We start from the raw sequence: 17,500 nt of genomic DNA on the forward strand, positions 1-17,500 counted from the left end.
GTCTGAAACGCGCGTAAAACGATTTCAATGACTTAAAAACATTATCACAATGATCCAAACATAATTCTCAATGAAAAACCAAGACACGGAATGATAAAATAATGTTAAAAAATACACATTGTTGGTGACTACTCCCTTATTTAAATATACATCTTTCTTTCGTTGGAATTTCTTAACCCATTTTATATATATATATATATATATATATATATATATATATATATATATATATATCCATGAGCTATTTCAATATTGAGTAAGATGATTGATAATTTATAATTAAAATTCAAAATCGGTTTCATAAGGAAGTACAAACAAAATCAATAAATTGTACGATCGTTTCGGAAACGATGTTTTTATTGAGATAGACAATAAGTGTTGGACAATAATTTTATCATTTAGTTTTTTTAAACAAAGTCTCATCATCAGCAAAAATATTGGGTGTTTTTTTTTTAAGAAACCAAAAATAAACCTAGCATTTTTTTTTAAGTAAGGCAGATGTATCTTTTAATGGTTCGCCTTCTAAAAGTCGTAAGTATCATCGCCAAAGCATTCATTTGAATGCATATATATATATATATATATATATATATATATATATATATATATATATATATATATATATATAGGAGCAAACAGTTAATAAAACATGTTAAAAAACACTTTGATAAAGAGTTAAAAACATATTTAATCTGAAAAGGAAACACTTGATAAGTGGATAGTCCTTAATCAGCGGAGTTTCGAAGAAATACTTTCCTTCTCATCAGAGGGTAGGAATTAGCAAAATGCGGGATCGGATTTTGCATACAAAAGTATTTGATGAATCAACAAGTAAGTCAAAGATCTTACTTGATAACAAAAAGTGGAGCAGAGGGTATATGGTGAAGAGAAGGGTGATTACACGTGAATATATATATATAAATATATATATATATATATATATATATATATATATATATATATATATCGAATTTATGTTTATGTAATAGTGCTCGTATTAATTTTATTTATTCGTTTTTTTTTTTTAATTTAGATTTAATGAGTTCTTATTCTTCTGATGAGTCAGGCTGGAAAATATTCAGAAATTGATATAAGAACTATATAATTGTTTCTGCGCTACAAAACAGGCGCTGCCAAGAATTGAACATTTTCACATGCTTAAAGAAATAAACGGTATGATGGATAACATCTTGGAATTTGGAATATAGACTTCTACTCATATATGTAATATCTGCTCTGTAGTTATATGTAACATATATCGAGCTTCATAAATAAAAGTAAATAAATAAAGGGTGAAATATAATTGAACGAACATATTTCCGCCCCCATATATATATATATATATATATATATATATATATATATATATATATATATATATATATATATATATATACGAACAGGCGATTTGAGCACTATAAAAGTGGTGGCGGGTGCCTATTTAAATAGACATTCCGACGAGTTATTTACGGGCGTCGATTCCATGGTCGAATGGGAGAACTGCTGACTGTTAACACGACGGTTCTAGGTTCAATCCTTGGCTTGGGAAATATACTAGTCTAGCGGCACTGATACGTTGTGATACAACGAAACAGGACTGTATGTCGATGACTACAAATATATATATATTTGGATTTGAGAGTGGAACCACTATGCTAGTCATATAGATGCAAACTAGAGGTTTGACATGACTTAAATTCTGTTGCGACAAGGTATGAACCCCTCTTCCCTGTTATAAATAGCAGGCAATCTTACCTGTGAGTCCTTTGAATTAAAGGCTCCACAACTGTGCGGTGTGATTCCAGATTTGTGAATGGAGAAAAATCCGTTGATGACGATGTCCCCAGGTTTGTACAAGTACTTCCGCTCTGGGTAGGAATTGAGGCACGGATAGCACACAGGCAGACCGCAAGAGGAGGACGGAAGTGACGAGAGTTTTGTCATTCGATTCGGGCCGTACATAATCACCTTCGACATCTCAAAGCTGAGTCGTCCATTCGAGTAACTACCGACCTGTTGGCAGAAGAAGAAGAAAAAAACAGAAAGAAAACGCAAACGTGGTTAAAGCTTTGAAAATATACAAACACAAATAGACATTCAATTGATATAAGCAGGTGCGCGAGAACCGTTATAGTGGGTATTTATCTTTATCTTAAGGTTAGAAATGTGACACAAGGGTAAGAAAGTGGGATTGAAAAGTTAGCGCCCCCGAGGGGGGCAGGCTAGTTAACTGAAGCAAATGGAGTTTAATTTAATAATTTGAGCATTTCTATTTCTCTTTCACACCCGCACATACACACAGACACACACACATATACACACACACACACACACACACATATAAATATATATATAATGTGTGTGTGTGTATCTGTGTGTGTGTGTGTGTGTGTGTGTGTGTGTGTGTGTGTGTGTGTGTGTGTGTGGACACGTCTGATTGAACACGACAATGTTATTCCTTTTTTCCGATATTTGAGATATCGTTTCCATTTGCCGAGCGTTCTTTTTAATTTCGGCAGGCATATTATATAGAATGGCGTCCAAAAAAAGTTGTACGGAAATTAAAAATAAAATAAAATAAAAATAATTCGCCCTCAACCCTCCTTCATCTACGTTTATAGCCAATTAAAAAAAAGAAACATTATAAATACACCAAGACTCAAAGGAAAAAAAAAATGAAAAGAAAACAACAATTGCTCCTGACGAAAGCGTTCGAGAAAAATATGGCCGAACAATAAATTTTGGGCGCCATTCTATATAATATGCCTGCCGAAATTAAAAAGACCGCTCGGCAAATGGAAAAGATATCCAGAAAGATCGGAAAAAGGAATAACTCTGTCGTCTTTAATCAGACGTGTCTAAATTATGACTTTCTGCCAATATATATATATATATATATATATATATATATATATATATATATATTATATATATAAATATATATATATTATATATATATATATATATATATATAATATATATAAATATATATTATATATATAGATAGATATATATTATATATATAAATATATATATATATTATATATATATAAATATATATATAATATATATATATTATATATATAAATATATATATATTATATATATAAATATATATATTATATAAATATATATATTATATATATATAAATATATATATTATATATATAAATATATATATATTATATATATATGAATATATATATATTATATATATATGAATATATATATATTATATATATAAATATATATATTATATATATATAAAATATATATATAAATATATATATATTATATATATAAATATATATATTATATATATAAATATATATATTATATATATAAATATATATATATATTTTATATATATATATATATTTTATATATATATATATATATAAATATATATATTATATATATAAATATATATATATATTTTATATATATATATATATATATTTTATATATATATATATATATATATATATATATATTATATATATATATATATATATATATTTATATATATATATATATATATATATATATATATATATATATATATATATATATATATATATATACAGTAGCGTTAAAACCTAGGGGACAAACTTTTAAAACCTAATATTTTTTTAGAAATAACAAGTGTGAAAAGCTGAAATTTTGACAACTGGTAGTTATTATCATCCATAATAACATACTAAAATTTGAATCATTTGCAAAGGAAAGAAAAGGAATGATAACAATCATTTATTTTCAAAATAGGAACGTCCAAAAGTAAGAGACAAAATTGAGAAAAACAATGTGAGCAGCAAAAAAACAATAAAAATACATGTCAAAAAATTTGAATACAGCGTACTGTTTGTGGATGACTATAATGCTCCCTATCTTGGGTTGAGCATATTGAGAAGTGATAGACAAACTACCATTAGCGTATTAAACGACGCTCTTTGTGTAAACAAATCAAGCTTAGACATTTGGACGATGTAAAAACATTGTTAATTCACTACCCATACGGCAGCAGCTGAATATCGTAGTGGTTAGAAGCCTTGACTGTCGTTTAGGCGGTCAGGTTTCGATCGTGGCTTGAGGTAGTTGCCTGTCTAGCCTCATTGATACAGCTACGATACAGGGAAACAGTACTGTATGTGGATGATTATATATATATATCTATATAAATTTTTTTTTTTTTCAGCTATAATCAAAACTTATGAAGAATTCTTTATAAAATTATAATTATTTATAAAAAAAAATAGATTACTAATATGCCATCAGCTAAAATCGAAACCGAAACCAAGACTTATGAAGAATTCTTGATAAAATCATTGTAAAAAAAAGAGATTGTTGGCGTGCCATCAGCTATAATTGAAACCAAAACCAAAATTATGAAGAATTCTTAGTAAAATTATTTATGGCAAGAAATGGAAGTCTATAACAATTAAACGACCCGAATGTAAGCGTGACGCAGGAAATAACACACGCGCTATCGTATATAGATAATTGATATTCTGTGGGACAAATATTGCTACTTGTATATAAAAGGCACTTAGTCTATGTATATCTGATAAAGTTCGTTCCTTATGGACTCCAAAACAACTGGGCCGATTATTTTGAAATTCCAGGCAAATGTATTTTATGTGTCTGGGAGTGTTTTTTGGTTTTGTATCGGGATATCTCTGATGAGTACCAAAAATCGATAATCGAAAAAAATTCGATTTAAAAAGAAACAGTTTAATTTTAATCCGAATTAATATCACAAGCACATTTGAGAAGGCTTATCACCGCACAAGCCGAACGACCTGGTGTCTAAAATCAGTAATAAGTTCTTTGATAAGACAGGGGCGCGTTTGAAATTAATGTTTTTGTTTAGAATACAATTGAACCATGATACTTGTCTTTTGTATTTTAAACTTTAATCTGAATAATTTTATAAAATCAGGTTCTCTACAGTGCAATGCAGATTACAATGCATTATTAACTAAATCATCGCGAGAAGGTATTTGAAGCTTCCTTTCGTTGTACTGCGGTGAGTCCCTAACTAGAGCAGGCAATCAATTGATTTGATTGACAAAATGGGAAATTTCACCGATTTCGATAGCAATAAAATTATTGGAAATGTGATCCTTATTCAATCCCCGGCAACGTTGGCACCATTTTTAATGTTGGGGGGGGGAGAACGTCTTTACAAGTTGAAGACAAAATGAGTATATAATTACTTACATTTCGGAATCTAAATCCTGTCGCCCCGGGTCCACTGTAATTGTTAAAATTCCAGATTCCAAATTCTGGATTAATGACGTCACCATTCGAATCGAAATTAAGTTCTTTGGCCTTCTTGTAAGGGGCATAGAGTGAGGACGCCAAACTTGCGATTCTTTCGCCGGTCTGATAAGTGAACTGGACTTTCTTCAGGTACTTCTCAACGAATTCCGTTCTCGGCATGGCAGCTAATGCCGAGCACATTCCTGGCGTGGCGCCACATTTGTCAGCTTGGGCCATGCGCAAGGCCCGCGCATAGGTGAACACAGCATGGATAGCTGGTTCCACGGATTGGTCCTGCACGAACTGGCGTCTCTTTTCTGCCTCGCTGAGTTGCACACAGTTGGGATAGGAGTTAAACGGCGCCTGTGTGACACCGGGTAGTCGGCACTTCCGGTAATTCATGTACCATTCTTGGAACCAGGGATTTTCGGTGCTCGGTGAACTTTCATTGATTCGCTTCCAGTGATCTTCAAATTCGACGATGAATCGTGAGCCAGTCAGGACCGCAACGACACCTCGTGGATACCTGGAGAACAGAAAGTATAAATTGACAATAAGCAACGAAAAATACAAGGATATTTAATCTGTTTATTTATTTATTTATTTATTTATTTATTACATTTTCACCCCAAACAAGGCACATTGCCACTTTGATGTAGGGGGCTACTATCAGGGACATAAGCTACAAGAGTACTATGTAGGGAGGTGAGCAGCAAGATGTCTGTTCATATTGCATGTCAGTACTGTTGGGGAGGCATGGGATCGTAAGGGAGTTCCAAAGTCTAGCAGTTCTGGGGAAGAAACTACTGGCGTAGAAAGCTTTCTTACATCTAGGGATCTCTAATGTGAAGGGGTGGGATTTAGCTGCTTGTCGAGTTTGTTGGGGTATTTACGTCGAGGGGGTACAAGTGCTTGCAGTTCGTCGGAGAATTCACCATTAAAATACTTGTAGGACAGGCAGAGGGATGCAACATTTCGTCGATGGGACAGAGGCTGAAGCTTAGATGACAGTTCGGGACCTATCAGGTTGGCGACTCTATTTTAAACCCTGTCTAGGAGTGAGAGACTAGTAGCCGATGCATCAGCCCAAATATGACAACAATGCTCCATACATGGGCGAATGGTGGCCTTATAGAGATACAGGATACTTTCAAGCGTTAGTAGTTTTCTAGCATGGTAGAGAGAGCCTACCTTCTTTGCAGCAGTCGTGGCATCCCTCTCAATGTAATTGTTCCAACTCATGTTCTCTGTGAACGTTAGACCGAGGAGTTTCAAAGGAGTTTATGTCATTATGTAGGAAAACGGTGGATTGGGATGGTGACGTTACTACGTCTTGAATATTTTCTTTGCTTTTTTGTTTTGTTTTGTTTTTGCACATCGCTCCAGACAAGGCGTGAAGCCACTTGATGTAAAGGGCTAACACAAATGAAAGATGATTATTGCAAAGACAGGAGATGCCTATTGAACTTAGTCTTGGAAAAAAAACAAGGTTATAAGTTGAAGGAAAGCAGTCAGCAGGGAGAGAGTTCCACGAGACTGCAGTTATTGGAAATAAACTACTAAGAAGCTGTATTACAATGAGGTATCAGAACAGCAAATTGTTTACGCAGTTTATGACCCAATCTTCCGGCAAGTTACGTTAGGATTTTGGAGATGCCGAAGTGATTATCCAATCAGTTGTTTCGATGAAAACATGAGATGTTTTTAATCAAAAAAGAAATTTTAAACCAAAAATGACTCCCCCTTTTCCCCATGTTAAGAATGGCTTTCTCAATGACTAGATAAACGAGTCAAGCGATGTTTTTTTCACAGGCATAATCACTTATCAGACCCAGAAGCCACTCGAGGATAAGGGTTAAAGAGTATACAGTAGCCAATTGGACAATATAGTAATCGTTAGTAATGGAAATTCGGTAATTTTTTTTAACTTAAGTGGAACGGCTCATCAAGAACTTGTTTACGTTGGACTTGAAGACAACCATATTGTAGTCAGCTGGAAAGCAGGCAAACGAAAGACAGTTCCACAGGCGTGCAGTGCTAAGAAAGAAACTTTGTTCATGGAATCTACGTTTAGGTAGCAAAGTGGAATAAAGGAAGAAAAGGAAGATATCAGCCAATTCAGAAGTATTCGTAGCTTAAACCGGAAATGGCCGAAGTATGACGAAGACTCAACTTCCGATCGCATTATATTTCCTCTGTCAAATTGGCATAAAAAATTTAATCAATCCTCATCGATGCAATGTTATGTCCTACGTTTTTTTTTTTTTTTTTTTTTTTTTACAAATACTTCTAAGAATGTGCTCCAGTTCCACTAAAAAAAAGATACTTCCGATGAAAAATTTAACTCTATACTCCAATAATTTTTTTTTTTGGGGGGGGGCATTGATATTGATATTAACAACTCTTATTTCTATTTATTTAAAAAGAAAATACAACTTTGTTATATATGGATCGTGGAATCGCATTCACCAGCAAAAGATCTTGTTAATTAGCATATTATTTTAAACATTCATTTTAATTAATTTCCTATTAGTTTTTTTTTTCTGTTTTCTTATGGGATGATCATCTTTAGTAAACTATTACGTGTAATTATATTCATGCAGATATTCTACATGATTTATACTTGCGTAATATTTGCGTAAAAAATCTTTTTCTATATATATTTATGCATGTGTATATATATTTATTTAAAAATTTTGCCACCAAACTCCTCTGTCAGGTTTTGGTCTACAGACATGAAATCTAATATATAAAATCGGTGCAAAAATGTGAAAATTATCAAATGAAATTTGCCAGGTGAAGGTCGAACAACGGCATTACGAATACACATGGATTACATAATAGCTATTGGTTCATATTTTAATTTTTAGCCCTGCAGCAAACATGTCTTCATAGTTCAGGTATTAACGCCAAAGGAAAAAAGTAAATCGTAAGCTAAACGTTTTGGTTTCGATTCTCGGTGGTGGCGCACTAGTCATTTTTTATTTATTTATTTATTCATTTTTTTAATCATTACTATATATTGGGTCCAATATGATATAATAATAAATACAAAATCTGCATTAATCAAAATATCATATTTAAGCGTATTTTACGACCGGGCAATGCTGAACAGCCTGCTAGTATCTATATAATATTCTGTTTGTTTTTCGCTTAGTGTCGCTTTTGAAATAAAAATAAAATAATAAAATTTTTGAAGGTCAAAGCCGAGAAATACTTTCTTTTAAATATATGTATTTATATATATATATGTGTGTGTGCGCGTGTGTGTGTGTGTGTGTGTGTGTGTGTGTGTGTGTGTGTGTGTGTGTGTGTGTGTGTGTGTGTGTGTGTGTGTGTGTGTGTGTGTGTGTGTGTGCGCGCGCACAATCAGGATAACAAAATTCGGTTTTGTCTTGACTGGACTGGCTGTTTGTTTGAGAACGTACAACTACCAATTACTTGATATTAAAAAAAATACCTTCAAAATTAAATAGAACAAAACCCTAACCCAAACCTGGACTTATCAAATGCATATCTATGAATACCATTGAATGTAAAAAAAAATGCTAACAATAAACACACACAATGTTGTCATTTAGGGCCACCTGTTGTATTTAACTAACAGGCCACCAAGCCAGTGACAAGTTAGTTGGACAGATAAATAAATAAATTGAACCTGGGGAGAGATATGGTCACGAAAAGGAAGAAGAGGTCCACAATAAAAGAGAAAGAATAACTACAAAAAGATAAAGGGAGGAATTTCTGATTTGATAAAAAACGATAGACTTAATTTGGTATTAAGAACAATTTCCACCGGAAAATTTCAACGAATAATGGACGTCATGTTGAACGACTTCCGGTTTATAGCATATATATTTTTTTAGGAAATTTGGATGATATTTTGATTCAAAAGTTATAAATTGAGATAAAAACGCTTCTGAACTCGAAACAAAGTGGCAAAAAAGTGGGCCCTTCAAGAGCCCAATCAAGATGAAGAATTTGCAAGGTTCGTTGACAAAAAAAAGTCTGCCCTATTGGAGGATGCCCTTTTCTCTTCCCTAAAACCTCTCTCCCACAGAAGAGACGTTGCGAACCTGTCGCTGTTTTATCGTTATTTCCATGGAAAAGTGCTCGTCTGAGCTCCAATCTCTGCCCTCCTCGCCAATCTTTCACAAAAAAAACATCAGTCTAGCTGAAACAACTGTTAGTAATTTTCCCCACTCTTTATCTGTGCCTAAATCCAAACGTAAATTCCATGAACAAAGCCTCTTTCTTCGAACTGCACGCCTGTATAACTCTCTTCCGTTTGTCTGTTTCTCACCTGACTACAACTTGGATGTCTTCAAGTCCAACATAAACAAATTCCTGATAAACCGCCCCCTTAAGTAAGACACTTTATCAGATCTCCATTACTAACGATTACTACGATACTATCCCATTGATTACTGTACACGCAATAACCCTTATCCCCGAGTGGTTTCAGGGCCTTGATAAGTGGTGACTACCATGTAAAAAAAAATTGTTTATTTTTAGAGACCATCACTAGAACGTACGATTAATTGTTCTTATTATTATCTTTGATAAGGAATGGTCCTTACGTCAAACTTTCACAAAAACACTCGTCTAGCTACAACCACTACCAACAATCTCCTCTACTCTCTATCTGTACCTAAATCTGGACGCAGATTCCATGAACAAAGTTTATTTCTTAGAATTACCCGCCTGTGAAACTTGGTCCCGCTGGTATGCTTTCCAGCTGACGACAACATGATCGTTTTCTTCGTTTCTTTGCATGTACAGGATATATAATGCATGTAGATAACAGGTTCTTTGTATATATAGGATATATGATGCGTGTAGATAACAGTTTCTTTGTATATACAGGATATATGATGCGTTTAGATAACAGTTTCTTTATATATACAGGATACATAATGCGTGTAGATAACAAGTTCTTTGTATATACAGGATATATAATGTGTGTAGATAACAGGTTCTTTGTATATACAGGATATATAATGTGTGTAGATAACAGGTTCTTTGTATATACAGGATATATAATGTGTGTAGATAACAGGTTCTTTGTATATACAGGATATATAATGTGTGTAGATAACAGTTTCTTTATATATACAGGATATATAATGCGTGTAGATAACAGTTTCTTTATATATACAGGATATATAATGCGTGTAGATAACAGTTTCTTTATATATACAGGATATATGATGCGTTTAGATAACAGGTTCTTTGTATGTAAAGTGTATTTACGAGCATGAGCGAGCAACTACAGAGCGTCGCACACTGAGACACCAACGAACGGCAGCCACTCACCGTCAAACCCCAAATTCTGTATTCCTGTACTCTATCTGTGCAGAGCAGTGTAGATCATGCATCGGGCTTTCCAATCATCAAAGGAGTCACAAAGTCAATTTTAATGAAAATGATGAAGAAGACGTCCTCGTCCACATAACTTTAATTCGCCCTTTAACTTCAGAAGATGCAGTTGAGCAAGTCCGGAAGCCTTTCAGCAGAGCCCCCGTAAATCAGTGAGAAGAGCCAGCAGGGAACTTCAGCTTGCTCCAGCAACTGTCTGGCGTGTCTTAAAGAAAAGAACGCAAATGGTACCTTACAAGCTCAAGTTGGTCCAAAAGTTGAAGGACACTGATAAGCCACTTCGCCGTGACTTTTGCATTGCAATGCAAGAGAAGTTGGAAGATAACGGCTTTGATGACCGGCTTGTTTTTAGCGATGAGGCGACCTTCTATCTGAATGGCAAAGTTAACAAGCATAGCACTCGCATATGGGGTACTGAGTGTGACTTTTTCCTTTGGGGCTTTCTCAAGCAACAAGTCTATGTGCCGCCCCTTCCAAGAGATATTGACGAACTAAAGGCTCGAATAACGGCAGTTGTGGGAACCATTGACGTCAAGATGCTGGAACGCGTTTGGTAGGAAATGGACTATCGACTAGATGTCTGCCGTGTGACGAATGGTGCTCATATTGTGCAAGTTTGAAGATTCCCCACAAAACTTGAAACTTTAACCTTTCCAACGGTACCAATTTCATTTTTTAACTCCTAATAGTTTTTGAGTTATTAAAAATCTTTATGTTCCCAAGACTTTTGAAACACCCTGTATAATGTGTGTAGATAACAGGTTCTTTGTATATACAGGATATATAATGCATGTAGATAACAGGTTCTTTGTATATATAGGATATATGATGCGTTTAGATAACAGTTTCTTTATATATACAGGATACATAATGCGTGTAGATAACAGGTTCTTTGTATATACAGGATATATAATGTGTGTAGATAACAGGTTCTTTGTATATACAGGATATATAATGTGTGTAGATAACAGGTTCTTTGTATATACAGGATATATAATGTGTGTAGATAACAGGTTCTTTATATATACAGGATACATAATGCGTGTAGATAACAGTTTCTTTGTATATACAGGATACATAATGCGTGTAGATAACAGTTTCTTTGTATATACAGGATACATAATGCGTGTAGATAACAGTTTCTTTGTATATACAGGATATATAATGTGTGTAGATAACAGGTTCTTTGTATATACAGGATATATGATGCGTTTAGATAAGAGTTTCTTTATATATACAGGATATATAATGCGTGTAGATAACAGGTTCTTTGTATATACAGGATATATAATGTGTGTAGATAACAGGTTCTTTGTATATACAGGATATATAATGTGTGTAGATAACAGGTTCTTTGTATATACAGGATATATGATGCGTTTAGATAACAGGTTCTTTGTATATACAGGATACATAATGCGTGTAGATAACAAGTTCTTTGTATATACAGGATATATAATGTGTGTAGATAACAGGTTCTTTGTATATACAGGATATATAATGTGTGTAGATAACAGTTTCTTTGTATATACAGGATATATGATGCGTTTAGATAACAGGTTCTTTGTATTTACAGGATACATAATGTGTGTAGATAACAGGTTCTTTGTATATACAGGATATATAATGTGTGTAGATAACAGGTTCTTTGTATATACAGGATATATAATGCGTGTAGATAACAAGTTCTTTGTATATATAGGATACATAATGTGTGTAGATAACAGTTTCTTTGTATATACAGGATACATAATGCGTGTAGATAACAGTTTCTTTGTATATACAGGATACATAATGCGTGTAGATAACAGTTTATTTGTATATACAGGATATATAATGTGTGTAGATAACAGTTTCTTTATATATACAGGATATATAATGCGTGTAGATAACAGTTTCTTTGTATATACAGGATATATAATGTGTGTAGAGTACAGTTTCATTGTATATACAGGATACATAATGCGTGTAGATAACAGTTTCTTTGTATATACAGGATATATGATGCGTGTAGATAACAGTTTCTTTATATATACAGGATATATAATTCGTGTAGATAACAGTTTCTTTGTATATACAGGATATATAATGTGTGTAGATAACAGTTTCTTTGTATATACAGGATACATAATGCGTGTAGATAACAGTTTCTTTGTATATACAGGATATATGATGCGTGTAGATAACAGTTTCTTTATATATACAGGATATACAATGCGTGTAGATAACAGGTTCTTTGTATATACAGGATATATAATGTGTGTAGATAACAGGTTCTTTATATATACAGGATATACAATGCGTGTAGATAACAGTTTCTTTGTATATACAGGATATATAATGTGTGTAGATAACAGTTTCTTTATATATACAGGATATACAATGCGTGTAGATAACAGTTTCTTTGTATATACAGGATATATAATGTGTGTAGATAACAGGTTCTTTATATATACAGGATATACAATGCGTGTAGATAACAGTTTCTTTGTATATACAGGATATATAATGTGTGTAGATAACAGTTTCTTTATATATACAGGATATACAATGCGTGTAGATAACAGGTTCTTTGTATATACAGGATATATAATGTGTGTAGATAACAGTTTCTTTATATATACAGGATATACAATGCGTGTAGATAACAGTTTCTTTGTATATACAGGATACATAATGCGTGTAGATAACAGTTTATTTGTATATACAGGATATATAATGTGTGTAGATAACAGTTTCTTTATATATACAGGATATACAATGCGTGTAGATAACAGTTTCTTTGTGTATACAGGATACATAATGCGTGTAGATAACAGTTTATTTGTATATACAGGATATATAATGTGTGTAGATAACAGTTTCTTTGTATATACAGGATATACAATGTGTGTAGATAACAGTTTCTTTGTATATACAGGATATACACGAGCATGAGCGAGCAACTACGGAGCGTCGCACACTGAGACACCAACGAACGGCGGCCACTCAACGTCAAACCCCAAATTCTCTATTCCTGTACTCTATCTGTGCAGAGCAATGTAGATCATGCATCGGGCTTTCCAATCATCAACGGAGTCACAGAGTCAATTAAAAAGAAATGATGAAGAAGACGTCCTCGTCCACATGGATAGATTACCATAACTAACTAACATTGTTTCCAGATGCTAAAAAATGTTCTAGCTTAGTGGTGTTCTAGCTTAGTGGTGACGGTGGTTAAGTGGTTAACGACGCGGATTGGAAATCGGGATGTTCATAGAAACACTTTCAACACTTATGCCTTACTGCCACCGAACAACATTTTTTTTTTAGTTTCATGTTGAAGATCGTAGAACAGGGGGAGACAATACAGTTTCAAAACTGGTGTTAAATATTGACAGGCAATGCTGAAAGGTAGCTGGTCGATGATTATTATGATTACTTAAGCCTAAAAGTTTTGTCATCTAAAAAATGTTTTAGAATAATCAAAATATTTAGAATAAATATTTATTTACATTGATTTAGTAATGTTAACTTAAAAATGTTTTCATAACAATTTAGTTTACAACTTAGAAAGACGGGCATGTAAAAACATTAGAAAATATTAATTGCAGAAATTTAAATGTAATGTGAACAAACATCTCGCTGTATAACTCCCTATTTAGTATGCCCCCTTATAATTCCGGCCCTTAATCCACAGTAGCCCTCCTACGTTTCAATAGGAATGTGCCTTGTTTTAAATAAATAGAAGTACAACATAAATACACCTTGCTCTTTATTATAGAGCGAAGGATGGTACTTACTTATTATTAGGGAATGTGTTTGCGAGCGACAGGGAGCTGGTAACAATCCATTGTAAATCGGCTGCCCCTGGGTGGTTATTGGCCGTGTTGAACAGACTCTGCAGGACGGTACCCGTGCCCAGGTAGATGACCCCGGTTGTGCCTTTGGATTTCACCTGGTCAAGGACTTTCTTCATGGTCGCGTCGCTTGTGTCCGTGCTGGACATTGCCACGCCGGTCGTCAGACATATCCCTTTTCCTGTCACCCGCTCACGGAGTTCCATAAATGAGTCCATTCCACCAATGTCGTCTGTATAGACGACCGTGACAAAATTCCAGTTCAGTTTCTGTAAAACCTCAACTAAAACCTGGAATTAAAGGTGTATAACAAGAGAGTTTTGTCAAATAAAACATCATTTATGGCGATATGAAAGATTTTCGGTGAGTTCTGTAAAAAAAACAAAAAAAAAAAAAAACATACATATTACATTACCAGCAAAGATACCCACGCTTCGCGAGGGACTTCGCTGAACGCTCGGGTTCCCGCTTTGACAACACTTTTGCAAGCACAGTAAGTAGATGTTGTGAGAGCAACTATATCTTAAGGCATTTAAAAAAAAAAAAATGCCATGTTTTAAAGTTGAAAAAAGAAACGTCTTTTTGCGTATTTTATTTTATTCCAATTAAATCAACGTTTCTATAATGGAACTCACACCCTTGACGTTATTCTTGCGTTGCCTACGCACAGTTGCAAACTGTCAAAATACAACCGTCGAAATACAACGCACAGCCATTCAGACATTCTTTCTCCAACTTTACAACATAGCAAGAAAGAAGAAAAGAAAAAAAAAGAAAGAAAACAACATATTGAGGATGGAGTTTATCCCTGAAATTTATTTATGTTATAAATTTCAAACTAGTAAAATATTTGTTTATTTTCCTAATATTATTACGTTGTCATTTGGCTTTCAAGCGCACTTGATGCGTATTTTTTATTTTACACTTTCATAAAACCGCCACTTTTTCTTGTGCCTAACCCACCAAAGAGTGTAAATAAAATAATTACTGTCTTAGAGAAAATTCAACTTTTATATCCCCCATTGTTAACACATATTGACCGGTGCAGTAGCCTCTCCCTCTTGGGTAGAGTACAAAAAAGGTTCACTGCACATCAAAGGCTGTAAATGACAAAGTTCTCTCTAATTCTCTCTCCTCTGATCTCGAGCGCGTGATTCAGTGGGGTAAGACGTGGCTGGTTACCTTTAATGCATCTAAAACCAAACTCCTATCCTTACATCATCAACGCTCTGATCCCCATCTGGCATCAATTAGATTGGATGGCTCTCGTCTGGGAGAGGCCCCGTGTTTTGACAAGCTTCTGGGTTTGACCTTTACTCCTGATCTGAAATGGAACACGTACATCAAGTATGTTGCCAAGGTCGCTGGAAAGATGGTGGGATCCTTCTACCGCTCCAGAAGATATCTCACTACTGATGCAATTCTCTATCTGTATAAAAGCCAAGTACGTCCAAGGATGGAATACTGTTGCCATATCTGGGCAGGAGCTGCTAAATACAGCCTATCCTGCCTTGACAGAGTACAAAATAGACTTCGTGGCTTAGTGAGGGGATGCCCTTTTCTCTACCCTGCAACCTCTCTCCCACAGAAGAGACGTTGCGAGCCTATCCTTGTTTTATCGTTATTTCCATGGCAGGTGCTCGTCTGAACTCCAATCTCTGGTCCCCCTTCGCCAATCTTCCACGAAAAACATCCGTCTAGCTGAATCCACTGTGAAAAATTTCCCCCACTCTTTATCTGTGCCTAAATCAAAACGTGGATTCCATGAACAAAGCTTCTTTCTTAGAACTGCACGCCTGTGGAACTCTATCCCGTCTGCCTGCTTCCCACCGGACTACAACTTGGATGTCTTCAAGTCCAACGTAAACAAATTCCTAATGAACCGCCCCCTTAAGTAAACACTTAATCAAATCTCCACACTAACGTGCTGTACTTGCAATAACCCTTATCCCTGAGTGGCTTGATAAGTGGTGACCACCGTGTAAAAAAAAAAAACTGCACGTGCTTCCTCAAATAATACTCCTGATTCGCCCAATTAGCAACAAAATCTCGCCTCTTCATTGTAGAACCCCCTAGATGCCGGATGAATCTGTACTCTTATAGCTTCTTTCAACAAACTGCTTGTTTTTAGAATCTCTTTCTTGCTTTCTTTTCCATCGAATGTATAAATGTACAGAAATTTAAATGTAATGTGAAAAACACCTTGTTTCCCAGCCGTCTACGAATACTGTCTACCCCTAAATGTGATTCTTGTGACAGTAACCCTTAAAATTTTTGTTGACGAATTTAAAAAAAAAAAAAAAGAAAAGTTCTAGGGCGACGTTGTACTTACCCCAAGAAGTGACTTGTCCGATGGTACGGTCCTCATAACATACGGATACTTTTGATTGTCGCTGAGTTTATGCGTGGTTGATATGTAAGACACCAAGGGTAACCGGTGCTTTGTAGTGTAGTCGGCAATAGCAAGCGTAGCTTCGTCTGTGCTGGCTCCGATGACCCCTGAACAAAAACATCAATTTCACAGACCATAATGTTACAATAGACTTATCTATCAAATCAATATACGATTGTATAGAAATCTCTTAACCCTAACCCATTCTAAAAGTAGATAGCTACAGTTCGAAACATATATGCCTTTAGGTTGAAAAAAAATTATCAATATGTATTTAAAATATATTATAACTATAAGGCCTCGTTAAGAGAAAAAAAAAAGGTGTCAGTCTTTATGGAATTCAGATTTATCGACCAACTATTGCACAATGCAGAATCTCGACGTCAGTCGTTGAATACTCTATGACTGCTTACTGATTATACGCGCTGATTTAAAATTTATAAATACTTAATTTCCTTGACTTCTTGGCTGGTAGTAATTATCAATACTTACACTGAAGATTGCGTAAGCATAGAACACTAGTGTTTGTAGGTAAATATAAAAGAAATATAAATATAAAGCTTGTTGGTAATTTTTCAATATAATTTATTTCATTTCGTAACAGGCGGAGATCTTCAGTCGATATTAG

At 34.2% G+C, this 17,500-nt stretch overlaps 1 protein-coding gene across 1 annotated transcript in view; it reads right to left on the reverse strand.

The window, feature by feature from the left end:
• LOC145269174 (uncharacterized) overlaps nt 1–17,500 on the reverse strand; it is a 273,418-nt gene that overhangs the window by 74,466 nt on the left and 181,452 nt on the right. The window contains exons 25-28 of the mRNA XM_080124782.1: nt 16,813–16,979; nt 14,424–14,770; nt 5,221–5,788; nt 1,756–2,013 (exon numbers count right to left, since the gene is read on the reverse strand). Coding sequence (XP_079980908.1) covers nt 1,756–2,013; nt 5,221–5,788; nt 14,424–14,770; nt 16,813–16,979 — 1,340 coding nt within the window. The remainder of the gene's footprint in view (nt 1–1,755; nt 2,014–5,220; nt 5,789–14,423; nt 14,771–16,812; nt 16,980–17,500) is intronic.

The sequence above is a fragment of the Euprymna scolopes genome, chromosome 45 (genome assembly GCF_053919585.1).
Source record: "Euprymna scolopes isolate OS-2025 chromosome 45, ASM5391958v1, whole genome shotgun sequence".
NCBI lineage: Eukaryota > Metazoa > Mollusca > Cephalopoda > Sepiida > Sepiolidae > Euprymna > Euprymna scolopes.